The 24567-nt window shown below is 42.6% G+C and overlaps 1 protein-coding gene across 1 annotated transcript in view; it reads right to left on the bottom strand.

Moving 5' to 3' along the window:
- DTNBP1 (dystrobrevin binding protein 1) overlaps positions 1–24567 on the bottom strand; it is a 106321-nt gene that overhangs the window by 73828 nt on the left and 7926 nt on the right. Inside the window, exons 4-7 of the mRNA XM_018564794.1 lie at positions 23643–23703; positions 18800–18932; positions 8243–8375; positions 2107–2129 (exon numbers count right to left, since the gene is read on the bottom strand). Coding sequence (XP_018420296.1) covers positions 2107–2129; positions 8243–8375; positions 18800–18932; positions 23643–23703 — 350 coding nt within the window. The remainder of the gene's footprint in view (positions 1–2106; positions 2130–8242; positions 8376–18799; positions 18933–23642; positions 23704–24567) is intronic.

Below are 24567 nucleotides of genomic sequence, written 5' to 3'. Positions count from 1 at the left end.
CCCGCTCGCATAATTTTTTGTATCACGACAAGTAGATTGGGCCCCTGCTTTAGTCCCTGGACAAGTAGTTTTTTTTTTTTATTTTCACACCCGAGAGAGAGAGAGGGCTGTGGGCGGGAAAGCTTCTGCAGTTAAAACTGCAGTGAGTGACACATGGACGAGAGGTGAGGGCCGGTACCAGGAGGGCTCCCCCTAGGGGTGGACCTACCGCCCATGCAGCCTGTGCGGTAGGAGAGGGAAGAGCCGTGCGGGCAGGTGCTGGGAGAAACTGAGCAGAGCTAGAGGGTGGGGCTGTCAGTGGCTCCCCAGGTGATTACTGTGCAGACTCTGGGATCGGACAGTGAGTGGAGAGAAAACTGGTGCGATCACTGCAGATCTCCACTGCCAGTTCTTCTGATGCTGGGGCATGTTGCGGGCACTGCTGGATGAGCTTGGCATCCAAGTGCATGGTGCCTAAATGTGACTGTTGGGGGTCACCACAAACCACCACTCCAAGCTTGCTCCCGTGATGGACTACAATCTCAATACAAAATAGGTAACCAAACATGAGATTGTAGTCCATCATGGGAGCGAGCGTCGAGCGGTGTCTATTTCACAACACACGCTGGGACCATGGGGAAGAAAAATAGCCACCCTCCAGAAGGAAGGACAGTGTCAGCTCAGCACCAATTCAGAGATGATTTGAGGATCTTCAGCTGAGATATTTGAGGATCTTCAGCTAAAAGGTGCCCATACACCTTACGACCATCGCAAGACTTTTGTCTTGCGATGGTCGTATGCTTATTGAAAGCTGGTACGATCTGCCCACCTTGGACGGGCAGATCGTACTTGCGATCATCGAAAGCCCGCCCCGCTGAGGGGCGGGCTTCCAATGACCGCAATGCAGAACCAGCGTGCGCACACCGGCCTGTTCCACAGCTATCGAACGAGCAGGCTAGAAACCGGTCTACAATCGTACGATTCTCGGCGGGTTTTCGAGCATGCTGGTTCGACAAAAGACGTGCGACCGTACAGTAGAAACGGTCGCACGTCTTCCTTCACACTGCTCGATTCTCGTACGATCGCGGGATTTCCCGCGATTCTCGTACGAGAATCGAGCAGTGTATGGGCACCTTTAGATACATTTTTGTTAATAGTTAACGTACTTTAATATATTTTTAAGATTTAACTCCTGAGTTTAGTGTCACTTTAAAGCCCATCTACTGGCTTTTCATTGAACCTTTGATAAAAAAAACCCCAACAGCAGCAATCTATCATCTTTGTTCAAATGACTTTCCATTTTGAGTTACTAAATATACAAAATTGTGGTGGAAATCCAAAAAGCTTTTAAATTGGCATTGTGGTTGTTTCAACTAATTTCTATGGCAACTGTGATCTAGTCACTCACAATCGGGAACAATGGAAACTGTGGGTGGAAGACTGCTGTGGACTGTCGAATTAAATGCAACAATTTTATAGTTTGAAGCAAAGGTGCCACAATGCTTCCATGTGTGCGGTCACATAGAACTGGATAAGAGCCAAGCTGCAATCACCATGGAATTCAGTGCCCGTTCTACTCTAGGATGATCATACCCGAGATAAAATCACAGCACTGAGGCTACACCACCAAGTTGAATTTATGTGATCAAAAGTTCAAATTATACAATAAACGTATAGAGGATTTATTACTCTGAGATTTTAAGCGATCCTGTGACCAGAATATGTGAAGAAGCTTGTTTTGCCGAGGGAGCTAAAATAAAGTTATACTCACGCGAACCACGACCCCGGCTTGCTGTTAGACTGGTCCCTCCAGCCTCTTTCCCTCTCTGCTCTAGCGGTCTAAGGTCCTGTGAGTCATCACATTCTATACAGCATATAGAATTGCTGAAGTGAAGGAGGTGACAGGGTAGAGGGAGTGGTGTACGAGCCAGCTGTTATCATGGTTTGGAGTGAGTATAACTTAGTTATTTTAGCTCCCTAGACAAAACAAACACTTAATGCTTGCAGTGCAGGGGTAGCTCCATCACAAGGGTTAAGATTTGATGCTTATGTTCTGCTTTCAGGCAAACCTGTACTCAAGATCAGAAAAAAAACATATGCAATAAAAAAAAAAAAAATAGAATGTACCTTTAACACTCTCCAGCTCCTTCCTGTAAGAAAACAAAGTTAGAGAGACATAAGAGACAAATTACAAACACAGGCCAGAGTCACTTACTTTACAACCCACCACTATTGCAATCATAAAGCAAATACACAAAATGATACTGAGGAAGAAAAAAAAAAAGAAAAGAAAGAAGAGAGAAGAAGATACTAATTTCACAGAATAGAGTCTGTAATAGTCATTCATAGCTAAACACATTTCAGAGCAAGCTAGAGATACAGTAAACTCCCCATTATCCGTCATCCACAGGGATTGGTAGGTTCCAGATAAAAGTAGTTTCTGGTAGCTTGAGAGTTACTATTAAAAATGGGTCTTACTAATGTCATACCCCATACTATACCATACCATACCAAACTCTGTATTGACTTCATATTGATATTGAAATGCAGTAATCAAAAGCAAATCAAGACAGACACACGATCATTTCCAGTATAATACATGCCGCAGATCAGCAAAACAATGAGTACACAGGGATTTTTTTTTCAGCACAGTGGTGTAGTGGTTAGCGCTTCTGACTTGTAGCACTGGGGGGTCCCTGGTTCAAAACCCAGCCAGGTCACCATCTACAAGGAGGTTGCATGTACTCCCTGTGCTGTTGTGGGCTTCCTCCGGGTACTCCGGTTTCCTCCCACACTCCAAAGACATGCTGGAAGGTTAATTGGCTCCTGTCTAAATTGGCCCTCATATGTATGCATGAGAGATAGGGACCTTAGATTGTAAGCTTCTTGGGGGCAGGGACTGATGTGAAAGTGCACTGTGTAAAGCACTGCATAAAATTGCCTATATAAAATACCAAAATAAATAATACCGGATAACAGAGTGTACTGTATCATGGTTGCCAAAAAATGAAAAATGATATTTAATATATTTGCTAATGTAAACCTGGGGTAAATCCCAATTTAGTGAGCTCATATATTATACGGACGAACACAGTTAGCAAGCTTAAAAGATATAGTACAAAGTACAGGTTAAAACACACAAGGATTTGAAGACAGGGAAGGCGCACATGCTAAATACATGGTATTGTCCCTTTAAAGACTAGCTGGCAGATTTCACTTGCAGAACAAAGACATGACAAAGAGCACTGCAAACTGGAATTATCTCACTTCCTGCCTCTCTGGAGCCTTATTGTAGCTGTTCTAAACCCGTCCACAAAGCTTAAAGTGCTCTGTTCTTAAAGCAGACAAATTGAGTCTTATTCTGTAATAATTTAGCAGTCTCAATTATGCCTCTTTCAGGTCTGCATCAAATGAGAAGGTAAAAAAGCTATTGTGGGGTACAATATTTTGAGAATGGTTCTATAATTGGATTTTTTTTTTTTTCCGCTGTGAAAGTACTCATTAGTGGAAACAGCAGAAGATACTTTATCTTTGGTTGGCAGTTAAAAGGTTCACCAAGCTGAAATGAAGTGAGTGCAGATTAAATACACAATAGCAGATTAATTCAGTAAAACAGCTCAAGGAAAAAAAGGTGGCAGGTTCGAGAGTCAGTACCCAGAATTAAAACATTATCTGTATTAATGTATCATAGGATACAGCTTTGCTTATCCCGAACATGAAATGTATCAAACGACAGCTCATCATTACATCATGGACACTGTCCGTGACTTGTTGCAATACAACAATGGATACTCTGAAAGAGAATGAAGGGATATGGTACTTGAGGGACACAGCACATGCCTTGTGGAGGAAATACCTCATTAATCTGGATGCATAAATACCAATATGTCTCCACTCTCAGAGAAGAGTAGCATAGAAACAGCCATAATTTGCACTTTTTTTATTATAGAGGATTACAAACTTACAAGCACCTTGAGGTAGATGGGAATATACCCATTGTAAAGGATAACAGGACTTCAGATGACACGTGATGTTAGTATTAAATTACCAGAACGAGCGAGAAAGAAAGAAAGCGAGCGGGAAAGAAAGCGAGCGAGCAGGAGTATGGTTTTAAAAATTGTTTCTTTCTATGGGGAATGAGTTTGATTAAAATATGTATATCTGAGATATAAAACAGAAAGACTCAGCAAGTATAGATTGTAAAAATTAGGGGGGAAAAAGGGTCCAGTTGAAGTGACAGCAACGGGCGACATTGAGCTGTACATTAGAACAGCTCCATTGAATAACATTGGCGGTGACTTCTCGCCATATCGCGCGGCAAAAATGCGTGAAATCGCACGGCAATCCGCTCAGTGTGATACTCAGCATTTAGCTTATTGGTGGTTTCAGCAATTATTTGTTCTTCAGTATCCATAATAACCAGTCAGGACTTATTCTATACTGGTCTGACGCCAGTAAAGTTAATTCTGGTTATAAAAGTACACTGCACATTTAACTAAAGCTGGCCATACACGGATTGAATTTCGGCCGTGTCCAGGCTAACTCAGCCAAAATTCGAGCAGTGTATAGAGTTTTGGATTAAAAGTACCATGTTTGTGTTTGCAGGTGACACCAAGCTATGTAGTGGAATAAAGTTCTTACAGAATATCTCTAACTTACAAGCAGACCTGAATGCACTGTGTGACTGGGCAACTATCTGGCAAATGAGGTTTAATGTTCTAGGGGGGAGTACAACTGGGGGATTCAATTATGAGAAGGATCTAGGAGTTCTGTTAGATCAAAGACTCAATAATAAGCATTTCCAGGATAATACATGCCGCAGATCAGCAAAACAATGAGTACACAGGGATTTTTTTTTCAGCATAATAGCATGCAAAGCCAAGCTGCCGTTTCTAAAGCAACCAATTACTTGTACTTGGACCTGAAAAAGTGGCATCGGGACATCCCTACTGGTTATTATTATTTATAGATAATAACACCAGAGATTGTTGATCCCCGGAATATCCGATTGCCTTATGGGATCAGAAAGGGATTTCTTTCCCCCTGTTGGAGCAAATTGAACCATGCTTTATAGGAGGTTTTTCCTTCTTCTAGAAGACTGATACAAAGTTCTGTTTATGGAGGTTTTCAATTCTCTTATTCTTTTATATACAAGTTCAACTTGAGGACGTTGTTACTTTTATCAACCACATTCATTTTTGTTGCATTTTCTTGTACTCCTCTAACTAATACATGCCTCATACATTTTCAGTATGCTCAGCTGTGATTTCACATTCAAACCAACTGAATACGATCCTAGACTAAAATGCACATGCGTTAGGTGTGAACATAGCTTTACGCAGCTGAAGGAGTCTATTTATTTTGAATGGATTCAAATATAAAATATTTTTAATGCAAGGTCCACTTTAAGAAAATACATACACGAATAGTATTGAACAAATGTTATTTTGACACATAGGCACTGCCTGCCTTCTACTGCCAAACTACTGCTTGGCATGAGAAGCTTCTTCTTCAGCAACAATGTTTGCGCATAGTTCAGATTCAGATATGCTAGAAATAGTATTTATTGAGGTTTTGAGGCTTCTGGAAGATTGCGCATTCATTGCTGGTTATACTTTGTGGTTAAAAAAAGCAACACATTTACAAAAATGGTAACACTGCCTGCAAGATGCTTTAGCATACTAAACCACATACAGGTTTGTTTTTTAGATGAAATGTTTAAAATTCATATGAAAACACCCTGCATTGGTATATCTGCTAAGCAATTAAAGCAGATATAAGCCCGCACTAATATAAACAGTAGCATAAGACTGACTTATAATTTTTCATGATCTTGCCATGTTTCATACAAACATGGAACTTCTATGCACCACCAAAAAAAAAACAGACTGCAAACGAATGTGACTGCCACCTAAAAGAAAACATGGGTGTCTCACCAGAGGGGTGGACCTCATGGGGGAGAAAAAAAAAAAGAAGGAAGGAGGTCTAAATGCACTTAGTGTACTACCACATCAAAGCCTTTTGAATTCCACTATGCCCAATGTGTTTCATCCTGTAGGACATCAGAGGCTGGAGACACTTAAGGAGAACTATGGAGCAACCTATTTCGCCCATAGTTCTCCTCAAGGTCACAAGAGGACATATACTATGTGGCCCAAAACTTAGTATACAGAGGACTATTGCCCGTCATATGCCGAGAGCGTCAAAGCAGGGATGGATTACGACAATAGTGTAGAGATCCACCCCACTGGCTGATTGACAACTGTTTCTTCCACTCTAAAGGCAGAGCCAGCTGTGCCCGCCCTCTCCCCCTCGTCCATTCCTCCAGTCATCGCTGGAGAAACTGAGAGGGGAGGTGTGTTCGCTGCCTTCCCAAATCAATAGATCCAATGTGTGACAGCTTCTTTGTCACAGGTCACCTTGAATTATGGGGATGAGTGTTTTCCACTCACTCATAATTCTACTTTTAATCACACTTAGTAATTCAGTATCTTCAGTACACGATGACATCCTTTAGGATGAAATGTATTGGGCAGAGAGGTTTTTAAGTAATTTATGCTTAATAAATCCTTTTATGCTTAATAAAAGCCCTTTAAAAACAGTAATTAGAGTTCATTCTCCCTTTTTCTTTGGATGCTTTTATGTGGAAAATGAAACTTACCTGGTAGGAGTCTGTAGAAGAGTATAGTAGACAATCTGCAGTATTACTTGCTGGTGCAATTGAAGTCAAGAGGCTTTCGCCAGGCACACTACTGTGTGTCACATTTGTTTACAGTCTGACCCTCACAGAGGTGCATAGAACTTTCAGGATTGTATGAAGCACTGCATTAATCACAGAAAATGGTACACGGAGCATTTATATGAGTGTTATAGATGCTGCTAACCATTTCACTTTTGAATGGAGGACATGTCTGCTAAGCCAGTGGTTCTCAATCTGAGTAACCTCAGGACCCACATTGTCATTGGTCATTAAGTTATGACCCAAGTTGCACCGCAATGGAAAGCAGGGCATTAGGGTACTGCGGGAGATCGGATTGTGGGTGGGAGGTGTGTTTGGTTTCATTCAAATGAATGGCAATGCAACACACCTCCCACACCAGAATTTGTGGTAGGTGCGATTTTGCGTGGTACAGTGCGTTAATCGCAAGGGACTGTGTGATTTATTACACTGTACTCGTGTGAAGGGGCCCTCAGAAACACAGAGACACACACAACCACAGACATAATATCACACTCAATTTTTCTAAGATCCACCCAGTCTCCCTATCTCTCGAGAACTGTAGTGGATTCTCATGGGGTCCAGAGTGGGCTACTGTGCTGTGATGGAGCTCCATTCATACGTGCATTGCTTGTACAGCTCCCTTGCATGCCCTGTAGAGGTGCCAGGAGCCATAATGTAATTCCGGTCCAGGCACCTCTACGGGGCTTGTGAGGGAGCTGTAAGCAATCCATAATAAAAGTCACCAGCACATTGGCTGTATGCCGCATGTGACAATTTCATAAAAAGTGCTTTACTTCTTGCACACATCCTTTGAGTGCCTGCGACTTTTATTATGGACTGTATCCGACACAGTGTCATCCGTGTTGTCACTTCAAGCACCAACCTTTCATCCAAGGTATGCTGTATGGAGTGCAGGTGATTTCGTATTATCGGAGCTGTAAGCAATGCACATATGAATGCAGCTCCCTCGTGGCCATAGCCCCATCCCACCCCACCTCAAGCTGACAAATCGGCACCAGGCAGCATATTTCGAATGGCTGCTTGGCATGAGAACTGACAGTGCTGCGCTAGGGGGAGGCTGATGGAGCCTCTCACCTAGAAAAAATGGAAGGCATGCAGGGCCCCCTGAACACGGGGTCGCTTCCCACTTTTGGGTCATAACCCACCAGTTGAGACCCAAGATGCTAAGCAATTAATAAATGTGCAATATGTCTCAAGATTTATGATGTAAATAGGTTAATGTTTACCAACTGCTTGGAATTTTTAGGAGCCTGCTGAAGATAAAACTTAACAAAATTGCTTCTGCCTTACAAATTGCTAAAACAGCCACCTGTGATGTCATATGCATATTATTGCATTCTATTGTGCCATGTATAATCCACAGGGTTATATCTGGTGCCAAGTCAGAGCAATACCTGCTACCTAAAATGCTAGACTTCATTTGGTAAGCAGGAGAGAGATCAGATACAACTGATAACTGGTGCACTTGCCACAATGACTTAGGGACACAACTTCACCCATCTACATGACACAGGCACTAACCTTTTCTTCTTCTTATAGTTCTCTAGTTGCATGTAGTGTACGTTTTGGAACCTCCGAAACTCACACTGCTCACACAGGTCCTCCAGCTCGGATAGTCGTCTCTCTACATCTTCAAAACTTTCTCCTAGCAAATCTAAACCAAAGAATGTGGGGAAAAAAAAATTACAAAAAGACATTCAGGACTAAAAAATAAAATTATTTTCATCCTAAAATAATGAATTGAATAGAATTAGTAAAATAAATATCAGTTAAAATACTTGCTTTCATGATAACTTATGCGCACACTGCCATTTGTAGGTTGCCCTTTCATCAGCACGGAGTGCACAGGACCCCTGGCCATTCACCCACCTGAACCCTTGTTGAAGGAGTAAAGTTATTCCACTGTACCAGGGGCTGGTGTTCAATTATTTCTTATTCTAGAGGGTAAGGTCAAGGTTTGATTTGTGCCCATTTGGAAAGCTTCTTTCCTACTTAAGATTAGTAGTAGTATGGCCTGGATTGTTTTTTTTACCTCTTTTAGTCATGCACACTGACAACAGAGAAAGATGCCTGCTCTCAGGATCGAGTGAGCAGCCTTACATGTTTGGAAGTCACTAGCCAATCTAGCCACGTGATAATGTATGACAATAGCTACCAACTGTCCTGGAATGTGATAGAATGTATGACGTTTGGTTTATGTTTAACCAGACATGAGGCTAACAGCCCTGTGTAACATAACCCTTACTATACATTTCTATGCTGCCATAGTGCACTACTTATTTTCTTTGCACCACAACACACAGTTTTATTGCAACAGACATCAGTAAGGATGTGTATTGGGTGCCATCCAAATAATTGGCAAAGCACCTAGCTCACAGCAACACACACTAGGTACACTGTGCGATAATTGCATAGTATTGTGCAATTAACACAACTCTATGGTGTGAACGTGGCCTAAAACAGTTTATGCTCATCAAAAGTTCTGGCTATACACAGATAATAGGAAGATATAAACAAATAGTTTTGTTAGCTGTAGCCGTTTACTCCTCCTCCTGTTTTGCCATGCTTGAGCTATATATATATATTAAATTATAGGAACATCTCACAGAAAACTGATGTGTAAGTATAAATTCAAAATAATGAAAGCCCAGGCAACTGAACATAATCCTCCTCTAATGGAAAGCAGAAGCAAATGATAGCAATCTACGAGATTTATTAATCCGACCAAAACAGGACTTACACTAAAACAGCTCCTCATGGAAATGAGCATCACACAACAGCACACATACATTAAGCAAATCAACGTGCAGAAAGGAAACACGGATGCCAGAAGAATATTAGCATGAATTAAACCTTTCCATAGGAAGCAATGCATGCAAAGTCTCCTTTACTGTCACAAAAGCCTTATTACACAAATCGCATTTTCACAGCAATATGCAGGCAATCTAAAGCACAGGTGTATGCATTAAAATCCCCCCAATTATTTTACCTGCCATTTTCTGAGAAGAACTGGGAAACCAGCACTGCTAGTGATACCCAGGCTTATAAAGACAGTCAGTCTGTCACCTCCGAATGATATCACATAGGGGCTTGTAAGCCCCGTGAATGATTATTAAACTTAAGTGTATAAAATAAAAAAAAATAAAAAATAAAAAAAGTGACCAAAAAAATACAAAATTAAAAATATAAAATAAAAAAAGTGCTAAAAAAATAAAAATAAAAAATAGAAACCAGCCCTGCCCCCTGCGTGTGAATAAACGCATGCATAGGGCATTGTGTGTGTGTGCGCGCGCACTGAGTGCTGCCCTCATTCCATTGTGGTAGCAGTGCTCTCTAACGCACAATGCACATTAAAGGGCAAATACGGTAAAATTATTTTTGGTATCAGGACAAGTATTATCATGGATTGAGTTACAGTTTCTTCTTAATTATAAAGAAACTGCCCTAAAATCATTAGTCTGTATTGTTTTAGAAAAAATGTTGCATGGCCTTTTAAGAAAAAGTATTGGTAATTGGCATCGGAAAGCACCCAAAATACAGAAGGACTGGCAGAAAATTTGGCTCAATACTGCAAAAACTTGATTGATGTTCTAGCCAAAGAAACGAACTATAGATTACTCATGTGTTGGTACCTCGTCCCTTCTGGACTTGCCCGAGCGGTCCATGGTTAACCATATCAGTGTTTTAGGGGTTGAAGCGATGAGGGTACATTTAGGCATATCTGGTGGGACTGCCCAAAAAGTAAAAAGGTTTCTGGTTTACACATTGTTAAACAGATCTATCTGGAGAAATCCATTAAAGCCCTTTTAAACATGAAACTGGATGGTTGCACCAAATCCTTCTACTTACCCACGTCTTCACTGCCGAGAAGCAGACAATTTCTTTTGCGGAACTCAAATCTCGTGTCAATCTTTGCATGACATGAGAAAATGGATGCTACGTTAAATGATTGGCTGAATTATTATAAGATTCTTTTCCTTTAATGTGCTATAAACACAAGTGTATGTGCATGTTACTAAAAGATCATAAAAACAACAGACAATGAGATTCAAAAAGCAAGTCAGCAGTTCTTCTATAAATTAATTTTTTATAAATTGCAGAGCAAACTCAAGCACGGATTCCTACAGGCAGAAGCTGCTTTATTACAAAATTACACAGTCTTAGACATTGGAAGGATTATTCCTTAGGGATTAAAAGAAATACTGTATGAGGTATGGAAGCTGGTACGGCTGGTACACAAGAAGACTGATGTTCTTAGATCGATGTAATGAATAGACAGTGCCAGATTAATACAAATGCTTCAGTGTTGTCATCAGTACAAGAGCAGTCGCAGAGAGAGGGAAAACTTCAATTGTTTATCTTTCAGCAGCTGAGCACAGAGATGTGCAGTGTGTAATTTTAGCCAACAGCATAAGAGTCTAAAGTCTATGTTAGGGAAGAATATCCTGAGAAATGACATCCCGGTGCTATTTAGGATTAGGAAAATAAGCTCTGCTGCCTGATCTATATTATATTTGAAAAAAAACACACAACACTCTCTCACATTTTACATTTGATAGATCATGTGGAAGAAACTAGGGATGCACAGATAGCGGTTTTTCGGTATCGAGTATATGAGTACCGATACTTTTTCCCGGTACTCGCCGATACCGAATACCGATACCGGAAGACTCATTAAAGGAAGCCGGGTGGCGTGTAATGACTAGGGAAGCCGTTTTGATGCTTTGTCACCAGGTGACAAGGAAGCATGGAGCCGGCTTTCTGGCCAATCAAGAAGCCGGGGGGGGGGGTTGCAGGTAATGACTGCCACCGGGCTTCCTGATTGGTCGGGAAGTTGGCCAATCAGGAAGCTAGGCCGCGAGTCCTTGCACAACGCCTGGCTTCCTGATTGGCCGGGAAGCCGGCTCCACGCCATCAGGTGACGAGTAAGCATAGAGCCGGCTTTCTGGCCAATCAGGAAGCTGGGAAGTGGGTAATGACTCACCGCTCGGCTTCTTGATTGGCCAGCTGGTCAGGAAGCTGGGCCTGTGAGTCATTACCTGTCCCCCGGCTTTTTAAATGGCCAGGAAGCCAGCTCCATGCTCCCTTGTGACGAGGGAACATGGAGCCGGCTTTCCAGCCAATACTAGTATAGGTATCGGCACCGATACGTATACTAGTATTTATATCGGTGCATTTCTAGAATAAACAGAAAAATTAAGAGGTGCTGGTATTCTAATTTTATATATTGTGCCTTGTGTACTAAGAACATATTAAGAAAAAAAATCACCCGCTGTGCCACATTCACTTGGTCAACAGCCTATAAAATAAGTTGATAACAATGCTAATTTCCTAGACAGCTATTGAACAGTGCCATACTGTGCAGTGCTTCCTTCTGGATTGGATTACGCTTTATATTGTAGAGCCAGGAATCAAAGGTCTCGCTGCACTCCTTACCGTGGCAATGTGCCAATAAATTGACTATTGCTTGATTATCCTTTGGAGTGCTGGTGACGTTATTTCCTATCTATATTGTAGAGCCTCATCACAGACATACCTCCAGAGGGCTGGTTTCCAATAGGATATGTCACAGCAGAAAAAAGCAAAAGAAAAGCAAAGACAGGTTCTGATAAATTGCATACATCAGCCATTGTCTGTGCAGCCATTTATTATGCAATTCATCTTCAGCTGAAATAATTCATTGATATGGCACCATAAAATACAACTGAACTGATCTTGCTGGTCTTTGGAATAAAGTAAAAAAACAAAAACGAAAAAACAAAAAAAACCCCACAACAAACAGACAAAAAAAAAACCAAAAACTCAAAAGCAAACCTTCCTTCCCAACTTTATAAATATTAATAAATACTGACTGATTATCATTGGTAAGCTGCTTACTAATGATAATCAGTTGATAAATCAGTGAACATAAACTCCCCTCCAGTGTGCTTTTAGAGACACAATAATCCCCTATTGGGCTCCATCATTTTGCCTCTCAGATATCATACATAAGGTGAAGGCAGGCGATCAATCACAACCCTCATATCAAAAATACCATAGTCGGGGGCGTGGCTAACGCATGGCGCTGAGCAGTCGCACCTAAGCAGAGCTCCCGCCACAGCCCGACGAAACTTGCCGTTAAGCTACCCTTTACTTGCCTCAATCTTGCCTGCATCGAACACGATCATGGGGAGGAAGGGCCAGAGATCATCCGGATCGAAAAAAGCGACCTCTGGCATACTGAAGAGGCATCTGCTATCGGAACCGCGCTCGCCTCCCGCCACCGCATTGCGGCCGCAGCCACCTTCGGAAAGGAAGGCGGCTCTGACCGCCTCGCAGCAGTCTCCAGCCATGGACTCGCCGGGGTCTTCAAGCGACTGATACCCCCTCTCCTATGCCACTGTCGGCAGATATGCAGGTATCGGAGGCAATGAGAGACCTCCCGACGAAAATCAGACCTGGCCCATATGTTCCAGGTATTGGAATCCTCACTCAAACAGGATTTATCCAATGTACGCTCTGACCTTTCCCACTTGCTGACTCGAGTGGAAGAATCGGAGACACGACTGGATGGCCACGATCGAGAAATCAGGGAGTCACAACGGGTGATGGCGATCGCACATCGCTCTCTCCTATACAAGGTGGAGGACCAGGAGAATCGCAGTCGCAGAAATAACCTAAGAATCCGGGGACTGCCAGAAGCTACTGCAGACGCAGATCTGATGGACTCATTACAAGGTATTTTTAATTCTATCTTGGGTCGCTCAGCTACTGCACCCCTCCGCTTTGACCGCGCTCATAGGGCCTTGTGCCCGCGCAATCTATCCGATACGGCCCCGAGTGATGTAATCTGCAAATTCCACTACTTTGCGGACAAAGAAGAAGTATCCAAGAAACTAAGGGGGTTATCCTCTGTGGATTTCGATGGGGCGCAACTTCAAATCTTCCCAGACCTGGCCCGAGAAACCTTGGACCGTCGCAGGGCCCTGCGTCCGCTCCTAGACCGCCTTCGACAAGTAGACATCACTTACCGATGGGGATTCCCCTCTTGCCTGATCGCCAAAAATGGAGGCCGATCAGTGACCCTACGATTCCCTGAAGAGCTAGAAGCCTTCTGCACCGATTTGGGGATCTCGATTCCGGACCTGCCGAGCTGGACCAGCGCCATACCGGACTCCAACCCAGATGCAAGCCGCGGATGGAAACCCTCTCCAAAGAAACATCGCTCGGGCAGGCCTATCAACCCTGACGGACTGGGGTGAGCAGGGCCCGGTACAACTCTGCGGATTGACTCCGATAATTTTTCTCTGGTTTGACATAATGAATGTCATGGCGGATGCCACATTGTTCGCACCGGTTGTGCTCCGATATATTTTTTCAATGATCGCTATTTGAATCTACTTTTTCTTAACGGCATCAGTTGACTGAGTGTAGTTACACTACTTGACAGTATCCTGGTCGGGCTGACGGTTACAGCCTGCTTGAACTGCGCTGAGTTTATTTTCAGGCGGAAAGTTTCTGTGGTTTTTATTTTTTTTTATATACTGCTTGGACACCTAGCGGTACCATACACCCCCCCCAGGAGGCACTTGGTTGCTGGAACGGCACTGGAGACCAATGGATCCTCCTTTGCTTGTTTATGATGTCGGAGGTCAGGCCTCAGGCCTTCAATATTGTGCTGTGCTGGAGACTTCTCCAATTTCCCCTTTTTTTTGTTGTTCTTGCCCGTTTTCATCCTCTCTCTACCTCTCCTCCCTCCCTCCCTCCCCTCTTCTACTCTCCTTTGTAGGGTCACCAATGTATGTATATCAGCATTTTTGCACAGGGAGACTCATGCGTTACCATGGCAACGGTGAATTTGACATCTTACAATGTTAGGGGCCTTAACACCCCAACCAAACGTCACCAGGTATTGGGGGAACTGAAAAGACTCTCCTGTGATATAGCACACTTATCGCAGTCTACTAATACACGACTGACGTCATATCATTACCCCACCTGGTATTACAGTTTATCGAACACAAACCATGCTAAGGGGGTTGCCATTGGTTTACGCAGGGGTACCCCTTTTATATTATCTGAAATGAGGACCGATGATTCAGGGTGATATTTGTTCTTGAGGGGCAGTCTCGGCAATACCACATGTACTCTGCCTAATATATATTGTCCAAACCAGGACCAAGCAGGTTTCTTGTCTAAGACATTTAATAAGCTATCTGACTTTGCTAGTGGAGTGTTATTGGTGGGGGGAGACTTCAATGTCGCACTAGATCCTCATGTAGATACCTCATCGGGTCGCTCTGCACGCTCATATAACCAGCTGTCATTTATTAGATCGCTTCTACACAAAACACAATTGGTAGGCACATGGCGTTTTCTATATCCAGCTGTTAAGGATTTTACTCACTACTCAGCCACTCACGCGTCATACTCCCGTCTTGATATGATATTTGTAGATCATCACCACTTACACTTATCCCCTCCAGATCTCACAACTGGAAACTCAATGAAGATTTACTTCGTTGCCTCTTAGCAAAAGAGCAACTGCTCACGGAATTGCGGACTTACTTTCAGGCTAATGCCACCCCGGGTACCTCTCCAGCGGTGCTTTGGGAGGCCCACAAGGCGGTCATCCGAGGGCAGCTGATAGAGTTGGGAGCAAGGAAAAAACGAGAGGCGGAACAAGAATTGCAATCCTTATTAGAAAAAATTAGATCCTTAGAACGCCTTCATAAACGCTCATTACAACTTCGCCACTATCATTCACTAATACAGGCCAGAGAAGACCTAAAAACACTTCTTAATCATAAAACTGCCCAAAAATTAATGTGGATGAGCCACCGGAATTATGAATGGGGTAACAAATCAGGTAAATTTTTAGCTAGATCCCTATGCCACAGACTTTCCACTTCATACATCCCCAAAATTAAAAACAAAGATGACACAGTAGTCCACCTGTCAAAGGACATAGCGACAGTATCCGCAGGACATCCCAGGCCACACTATTGCTGTCAACAGACGCAGAAAAAGCGTTTGACAGAGTGGCCTGGGATTTCATGCCTGCAACTCTGGGAACTGTGGGGATACGAACGGGTTTGATGTCCAGGATTGGCGCGTTATATCGTGATCCCCAGGCGCAGGTAAGGGTTAACGGAGTGCTCAGTCCTTCCTTTTCTCTGGGGAACGGCACGCGGCAGGGGTGCCCACTGTCGCCTCTGCTGTTTGCCATTTCCCTGGAACCTTTCCTATCTACGATAGCCCGTAATATTAACATCAAAGGGGTAAAGGTGGGAACCAGAGAACATAAATATGCGGCGTATGACATCCTATTCTACATTAGTAGCCCCGTATCTCCCTTCCAAACTTACTCCTAGAACTAAAGGAATATAACAAATTGTCCAACTTTAAAATCAATCTTTCAAAATCCACTATTCTGAACCTGACAGTGCCCCCAACCGAGGTTAGAGCTTTAAAGTCTCACTTTCCTTTTACATGGCAGTCGCACAAACTGAAGTGTCTGGGGGTTAACTACGCGCCCCGCCTGAAGGACTTGTTCCGGTATAACTACATGCCACTATTGAATGAAATAAGAGCAGACTTGAACCGCTGGTCCCCTCTATACCACTCCTGGATGGGCAGAATAAATGCCATTAAGATGAACGTGTTGCCGAGACTGCTCTTCCTCTTTCAAATGTTGCCCATGGGGGTCCCTTCCACCTATTTTGCCCTATTACGATCACTGGTTTCTAGGTTTATATGGAAACATAATAGAGCCCGCATTTCTTACAATACTCTGACTAGACCAAATTCCCTGGGTGGGGTTTCCCTACTGTATTTTCATAGATACTACAAAGCTGTTTGCATTAAACATTATACCTGGAATTATCAATAATTGCTGGAATAAATGCAAACTGTTTAATTGGGTATGATCCTACCTCCCTATCCCCTTCCTTTTCCACTACTCACCCAGCCCCCTTTCCCATACTTTCCTTTCCCCGCTCCCATCTGATCTAACCCATATCCTTACTTTTCCTCACTTTCTCCTTTTTTTTAAGCACCGGGAAACTACTTCAGGATTTAAATGTCTGTTATTATTTTAGTATATCGACTTGGATTGTGCATCCTTCAGGTTACGTATTCTGTAGTGATGACCATCACCGTGTTGCTTGTATGTCTTTTCATATGTCTTATAATAAACATTTATTATACAAAAAAAAAAAAAAATACCATAGTCCTTCTTGTGACTGTCCGATGTCTTATTTTTGCAAGGCATAGGTGACTGACTGAAGGAATGGATGGAGATATCAGTAATGCATCCTACACCTAGCTACTTTCACTGCCTGCTGCATCTGCAAAGTGGGGCCCCATAGACTTCTATGAGGTTCGTCTACCTCCGTCTCCTGGCCAGGAGATGCAGTGAGACAAGCCCCATATACCTCTGTGAAGCTCTAATGCCCAGGAGCACCAGGCAGTGAGATGAGTTCTGTAAAGGATGTAAAATAAAACTAAAGTTTTATTTTTCAGTATAACTGCAGGATACCCCTGAAAAGCTGCACCACTATCGCTCTTCTGATTCATCTCCCTGGGACCGCCCACATACTGAGCAGGCTTGATTAGGATAATTTCCTCTTTAGCATATACTATCTTATGGGAGGTAAACAATCCCCAATGGCCATGGGTGCCGAATGTACTTCTGTCTTTCATTTTTAAAGCTTAACTGAACAAGCTGAAGAGAGAAGCCGATTGGTTATTATGTACGGCTGCTCCAGAGTCTGTCTTCTGAACACAACAGGGAAAATTGACTATAACTGGAGGTTGAGCTGAAAGTAAATTTAAAGCAAAACTATACCCACCAATCTCCCAACACAGTTACTTAAGGCATGCCAACTGTCAAGGTTGTCAGTGTGATCATTTCATCTGAACTTCCGGTCTCATCTGAACTTTTATAAACCTTTGAGTTGTCACACTCTTATGAAAAGCGAGGGAAAATATACCAATGGGGACACTTGTTCTGTTAACAGCTAGGGATGCACGATACTATTTTTTCAAGAACGAGTACCAATACTTTTCCTCAAGTATTTGCCGATACAAATTATCGATACCATTTCTTTAGTGTCATGTGACAGTTTTTCTAAAACATAAACTAATGATTTTAGAAAAGTGGTGGCGCGCCAAGGCCTGGTCGCAGCAGCAAACACTGCGCCGCTGGTAGTGCTGCCACAGACTCCAAGCTGTAGAGGGACTACAAATCCCAGCAATACATTATACAGCAATGCAGAATATGAAGCTACATACTCTGTGTTGCTCACCAGGGCTGTGCGCTGTCTCACCAGTGCTGTGTGCGGTGTCAGGAGGATGTGCTGCGTCTCCCCAGTGCTGTGTGGATGGGTGCGGGTGTTGTGTCGGCGGCAGGAAGTGTGGGCTGGCGCAATAAAACAGCCACTGCGAGGTCCCCAGAAAGCGCGGGACTTTAGGGCAGCCGAATGTATTTAAAAATTTCAAGCGCTGCCATCGGCACTCAGTATCGGGGCATTTTCACAAGTACTCGTGAAAATGCCCAGTATTAGCACCAATACCGATACGGTTATCGGTACATCCCTAGTAACAGCTATATAAGAAGGGATATCCCCTCATTTTTGGGAACTCTCCTCTTATTTGCATCTCTGGTAGAGAAAGTCTGGGAAATCACCCCCAACGACACAGATGGTTTTTCTTTTTTTACACCACCACACAAACCTGACAGGGATCTTGCCCACTCCTGAATGCTGGGTGACAAAGGGATAACCAAGGATGTGATCCTTCTGAATACAACCATCAGAAGCCCTCATGTATGGGTCCCTTTGTGTAAGCTTACATTATCTGTAGCTAAAATTCGTTTTTTTAATGCCTTTACATTGCTTTTTTCAGCTCTTTAGATGCAATGTCAACAAATTACTATTTTAATATTCTCACATTACCTTTACTTCTAACAAACATGATGCAATTATAGTTGATGCTATAAATCACAGATTGCTGTTGTCATCACAGTCACATTTGCAGTCATCCTCTAAACACATACTAAAGCTGAGACACTTCTAGAACTGGTTCAGGAGAACTCACCAAGTTTAGCAGTTACAGACTGTAGATCTGCCAGAAATACAGGAATATGTTGTAGCTGCTCCTGAAGCTCCATCAGACCACTTCTCTTCTTTTCCCAGTGAGCAGACAGCATCACCACCTCACTATCCACCTGCTGAAAGACCAGAAGACAGTGTCTGCAATGCTGCAACTCAAACCCCTACACGAGTGTTTTATGGGAATTGATGGAGGTGATGTGGGCTCATGAAGAGGCACGCCATAACATGCCTAATGTCATGTATGAACATTGGTGGGCTGGCATCTCCAAGCAGGGAGGTGATGTGGGCTCATGGAGAGGCATGCCACAATATGCCTAATGTCATGTATGAACATTTGTGGGCTGGCATCTCCAAGCAGGGAGGTGATGTGGGCTCATGGAGAGGCATGCCACGACATGCCTAAAGTCATGTATGAACATTGGTTGGCTGCCATCTCCAAGTAGGGAGGTGATGTTGGTTCACATTGAGAAGTGGCACAATGTGGCACCAGGGAGTACTGGAGGATTACACTGCAGTGGTGAAGTTACCGTGTTTCCCCGAAAATAAGACTGTCTTATATTTTGTTTGGCCCCCAAAAAAAAAAAAACACACTAGGTCTTATTTTCAGGGGATGTCTTTTTTTTTTAATGTATAACAATCCAAAGTTAGTGCAAATCCAAATTAAATAATCAAAAATGGCCAAGTTAAGAATAGGGTGATCAGGGCAATCAGGGGTGCCGTACCTTTCTAAGAGCAATTTGGTAACCAGAATGAGCAAGCACACTTTCACTATAGGATTCCTTACAGGCAGAGTGCATTCGGTATCACTCCGCCTGTGACAGGAGTCGTCGCTATAGAGGAAACATCAGCTTATGCGGCTCTGCTCCCTGTGCTGCCGCCTCACTTCCTCTAGTGCTGGCTTCATTGGCACCGCCGATTCTCTCCCGCGGCCACCACCAGCCCTGGCAATGGTCACAACTAGGTCTTATTTTCGGTGTAGGTCTTATATTTTAGCAATTCCCAAAAATAGTACTAGGTCTTATTTTCGGGGTAGGTCTTATTTTCAGGGAAACAGGGTAGGAGCATATAAAAAAACAGGATCTTCTGGCATGAAGATTATAGAAACTGCTTAAAATTAAGAATGCGCTGTAGGAATTTAGGCCATTTTTAAAATCTATTTTAAAATGCAAGTCCACCCAAAACTGATATTTGGAAGAAAACTTTAAAAAAAAATAAAAAAATAATTTGTATAGAACTATGCACAATTTTATTATGTAAAAAAGAGCCATGTATAATACTAAAAACCTTACAAAGCCCTATTGTTAGTCTTCACTGGAAAAGCAGACATTGACATCTAGTGGCAATGATCATAACTGCAATGACAGACATTGAGATCTAGTTGGAATAAATCATACCCACAAAGAGAATCTAATTCAGTAAACTATAGCAACAAATACCATTTTTTTAATGCATATATGTACCCAGACTGGCTGCTATGTATTACTGGAGCTCTCAATTTTTTACAACTTATTTTTTTTTCATTGCATGTAACCAAATTTGTAATTTTTTACTTCACTTAATTGCTATTACATAAGCCCCCTATGTAATAGCATCTTCTGTGGTGACAGGTGCTCTTTAAGGTGACATCATGGGTCAATCAAACCGCTAGTGTCGCCTTGATACTCCAAAATAGCTATTGGAGTGCAGATTGCGCTTCTGCAGGGAATTCAAGCTGAGGAACAGGAAGTGATGCAATCAGTATCGCTTCAGGCCCCATTCAACAGGGAGGGGCAGCGGAGCCTGACAAGCATGGTGGGGCTGTCAGTGGGGAGGGGGGGGGTCAGATGACAGCCACCAGAATTGCTTCTCGTGTAAAGCCAACAGCAGTGGCTAGAGCCGCCAAGAGTTTAAAGGGGCCCACTTGCAGTGACGTGCGACATACGTCTGTGACATCGAAAGGGTTGAAACTTTTTTTTTTCCTGCAGATCATCAGCTGATGCCCTGAGCACTGGTCCTGATATCCTGTTTTAGGGTGATTGCTTTCCCTTGCTGGGCCCCATGTAGCCACACTTGTGTGGGTTAATAAGCTGTGTGTGCTCCCTGAGCCCCCTTCTCCAGGCTAGTAGATGAACAGCTGCTGGAGACTGTAAAGTTCCTTCTGATCTTGTACTGAGCAGGACGTCAGGGTAGCTGAACTGAGAGAGTTGGAGCTGTTTGGAAACATGATGACTACAAGTGTTTGAGCAAAACTTTAAATAAATATTTTGCTTGAAAATGTATATTTATTTGATCCGGATCCATTATTTAAAAAACATTTGAGAATGTAATACTACTTTAAATAATAATAATTACTATATTAAATTACCTATTTAAAAATATATATATAACAAGACCATCAAATCTTGCAGGGTTTTGTGTTCTGATAAGCATTCCCTTAAATCACACAAACAGGCTCATTTTAAAAAGCTTTACACGTGGACAAGAATCTTATTCTCATTCTCCCTTATTTTCAGTCATGTGACTATAATTTTGAAACCTCATTAGGCAGAAAAAAAAACAAAACCACACCCAATTGTGACATTTTTGTGATAGGAATCTTTATCCTGGAGTTGAAGCATTGTAAAATGAGTCCACAGGCTCATAGGCTATTTTTCAACAGCCAGTTAACACCTCTCTACTGAAGTGTCATTTCAAAAGAAAACTCCCATCCCCTCAGAATAAATCTAATGCTATAGCGGATTTTATAATCACCACTCGTATCTAGACAAACTCGCTTTTATCGATAGATATCTGTCCATGTGTCCAGTGTGGCCTAGAGTCCCTTAAGATTTATAAATAGGTACCATCACTACTAATCAAGCGCAAGCAATATCCATAATCTTCAGGGAAATTTCTCAGGAACCATGGAAATAATACAGCCAAGGAACCCAAATACAGATAAGCTGCAATATAATATCGTTTTTGTTCTTGGGTTTAGATCATTTGTGTTCAAACTCATTTTTTCATATGGATAGTATGTTTTCCATGGCAATTTATTTCTGAAAGCTGAACTCTAGGAAAACAGCCATCAATGCATTTGAAATACAGATATTTAAATTGTGCTTCTGCCATGTGCTTGTGCTAGTGCCATAAGGCATTATAATTCTGTTTGGCCAGTTTTTTGATCCAGGCATCCCTGCCATACACCAAAATCAGGTGCTGCACCTCCCTGTAGATGGCAATGCATATAAATAGCACAGCCTTTTCAGGTCTAAGCTACACCTCTGATTAAAATATAAAATCAATAGGTCACCATTGTGCTCTCTCTTGCATGTTTACAGGTGCACAGTACAAAGTCATAAAGTCTTGACTGGCTCAGAGTGCTGAGACTCTCGCCCTGTGTGAGTGCTGCAGTGGTGGGCATTACAGTAGGTTGATATCAAGAGAAATTAAGGTATTTAAAATAGTTTTGCATAAAAGTCATGTAGTGACCCTAAAATAAAAACACATATAAAGGGTTTAAATTGTGTTTCTAGATCTTTCTCATGAGTTCTGCTTTAATTGTATATATTTCATTCATTGTCCTTATTTACCAGTATATGTATCAGTGGCAGAAATGTTTACTTCTGTAGAAGATTACTTTTGTCATACTGTCATAAGAGAACTGAGAAATCTGCATCTTCTTCCATTGACCATGGATGTTCTAAAGTGGAGTTCATCCTTTAAGAGCTGCGTGGGGACAGATACATTTCACACAAACATTATCTAACAGGGTTATTCACAAAAGGGGTGAAGAGTTTAGAGAAGACAGGAGAAGTGAACAATCTAGGACAAATCTGCTGATTTGGCAAAAATGTTCCAGTTCAGCTATGTTGTCACTTCTCCTGCCTTCTCCAAACTCTTCACCCGTTAGTGAATAACCCTGTTAGTGTTATGTTTACTTAACCTCAGTACATGCAACAGTTCTACAAGTTTAAACAGAGTCCCGGCGGCAAAAGTCGCCGGGAGTCTGTTTAAACAGCCCCGATGCTGGCGACGTACACTGTACGTCGTCAGTCACGAAGGGGTTAATACAATTAACCATTCCATGGTGCCTGATGTACCTCATTATGCGTGTCCCACTTTTTGCTCTTGGAGGGTTTTTGTCTAGAGATCTTTAATGTTTCTTTCTTCCCCATTAACTCCTTTATATGTTGATAAAGCTGAAACAAATTGATTCTTGCCTCCTGATGTAATCACAGTGAATTGTTCAGGGGAAGAAGAACTTCCTCAGACAGTTATCCACGTGGGAATCAGTTCCAAGAGTCAGAACTCCTTATGTGTTCTTCTGGGTTAGTGGTTCAATCCATTGAAGAAACAGGGTCTGAATGACGGCCATGCAAATAGCAAGTTCAGAAGAGGAGATCAGCACTGGCATCCCCCATGTTACTTTCACAAGTTTAATTTAAATCATTTTATGTGTGTTTAGCTAAACACACAGATGTGTTGTAGCCTAAAGCCACCTGATACCTACGTTCACCATCATCTCAATGTCCACCACATTTCATGTGTTTTATCTCTTAGCACTTCAATAGTCAATTCTATTGTTTATTACAAGACAGTATACTTCTTACCAACCAAAAAAAAATGCCTGTCCCTTCTTCTGAAGTAGAAGGGGTAGGTAACCTTGGTACTTCAGTTGTTGTGAAACTAACTCTCATTAGCCACTGCAAAAACGGACAACCACAGGCATGTCACCAAGAGGCAGAGGTATAAGGGAATTTGTAGTTTCACCACAGCTGTAGTGCCATGGTTGCCTACCCCCAACATAGGTAAGATAACATGTATCCCAGATAAAACACATTAAGATACACACTGATCACACTTACCTCCCCAGTTCTAGCACATTCTCTTGCACCTTTGTGAAGGGAAGCCCAGGAGTCTTCATACCTGCAAGCATATGACAAGGATACTTTTAAGTGTGCTTCAAAGGGGTTTGTTTATTCAAGTGTGTCATTAACCATGTGGCATGTATAGTGTTTAACTGAGGCAGCACCAGAGTCACACAACCACCTTTCATGAGCCTTGTATCAAGGTCCCAAACGGTTTGTGCAAACACTAAGGATGTTTACACAAGACTAACGATTAGGTAACATGGTAATCTAGACAGCAATAAGTAGGCTTCAGTAATGCAGCAATGTTGCCACACAGCTCATCAAAGAGGTTGCACAAGTTGCTACTCGTACGCTGGCACTTTAAACGCTTTAAATGCTAGCTGTTTGGCCTTCATGTTCAGCCTCTTGCTTTAATTCAATGACAACCCCATATTTCTGTAACATATTTATGGGAAGTGGCTTAAAAATGGTGCAATGCATGATCAATGTAAAGCAGGCATAAAAAGGTCAACGAATATATAAAAAAATGACACAGTAAAGCAGTGGTCTCAAAGTACCGGCCTGCGAGTCGGTACTTTGTGGCCCACGGCCAGCTGACACGTCAGGTACGCGGTCACGGACCGCGTACCTGATTTGCAGGAGTAGCTACATGGTCTGCATCGGTCAGATGCAGACCACATAGCTGTTCCTCTGTGCCGGCATTCAGATCCTTTCGGCCAGCGCTCTGAAATCCTTCAGTGAACGCTGGCGGAAAGGATGTATTAGAAAGGTCTGCAGCAGACCCTACTAATCACCATAGGATCACCAGGGATGCCTCCTCCCTGCAAAAAAGTAAGCAGGAGAGGGGGCCCTATATTTTATATCGCTTTATATGTGGGTGTGTGGGCAGGGAGGGGGCTGTATTATTTTATAGGTGTAC

Source organism: Nanorana parkeri, unplaced genomic scaffold (genome assembly GCF_000935625.1).
Source record: "Nanorana parkeri isolate BGI_ZX_2015 unplaced genomic scaffold, ASM93562v1 scaffold783, whole genome shotgun sequence".
Classification (NCBI taxonomy): Eukaryota; Metazoa; Chordata; class Amphibia; order Anura; family Dicroglossidae; genus Nanorana; species Nanorana parkeri.
The sequence above is the reverse complement of the archived record's forward strand: the minus strand, read 5'-3'. Positions and strand labels throughout refer to the sequence as shown.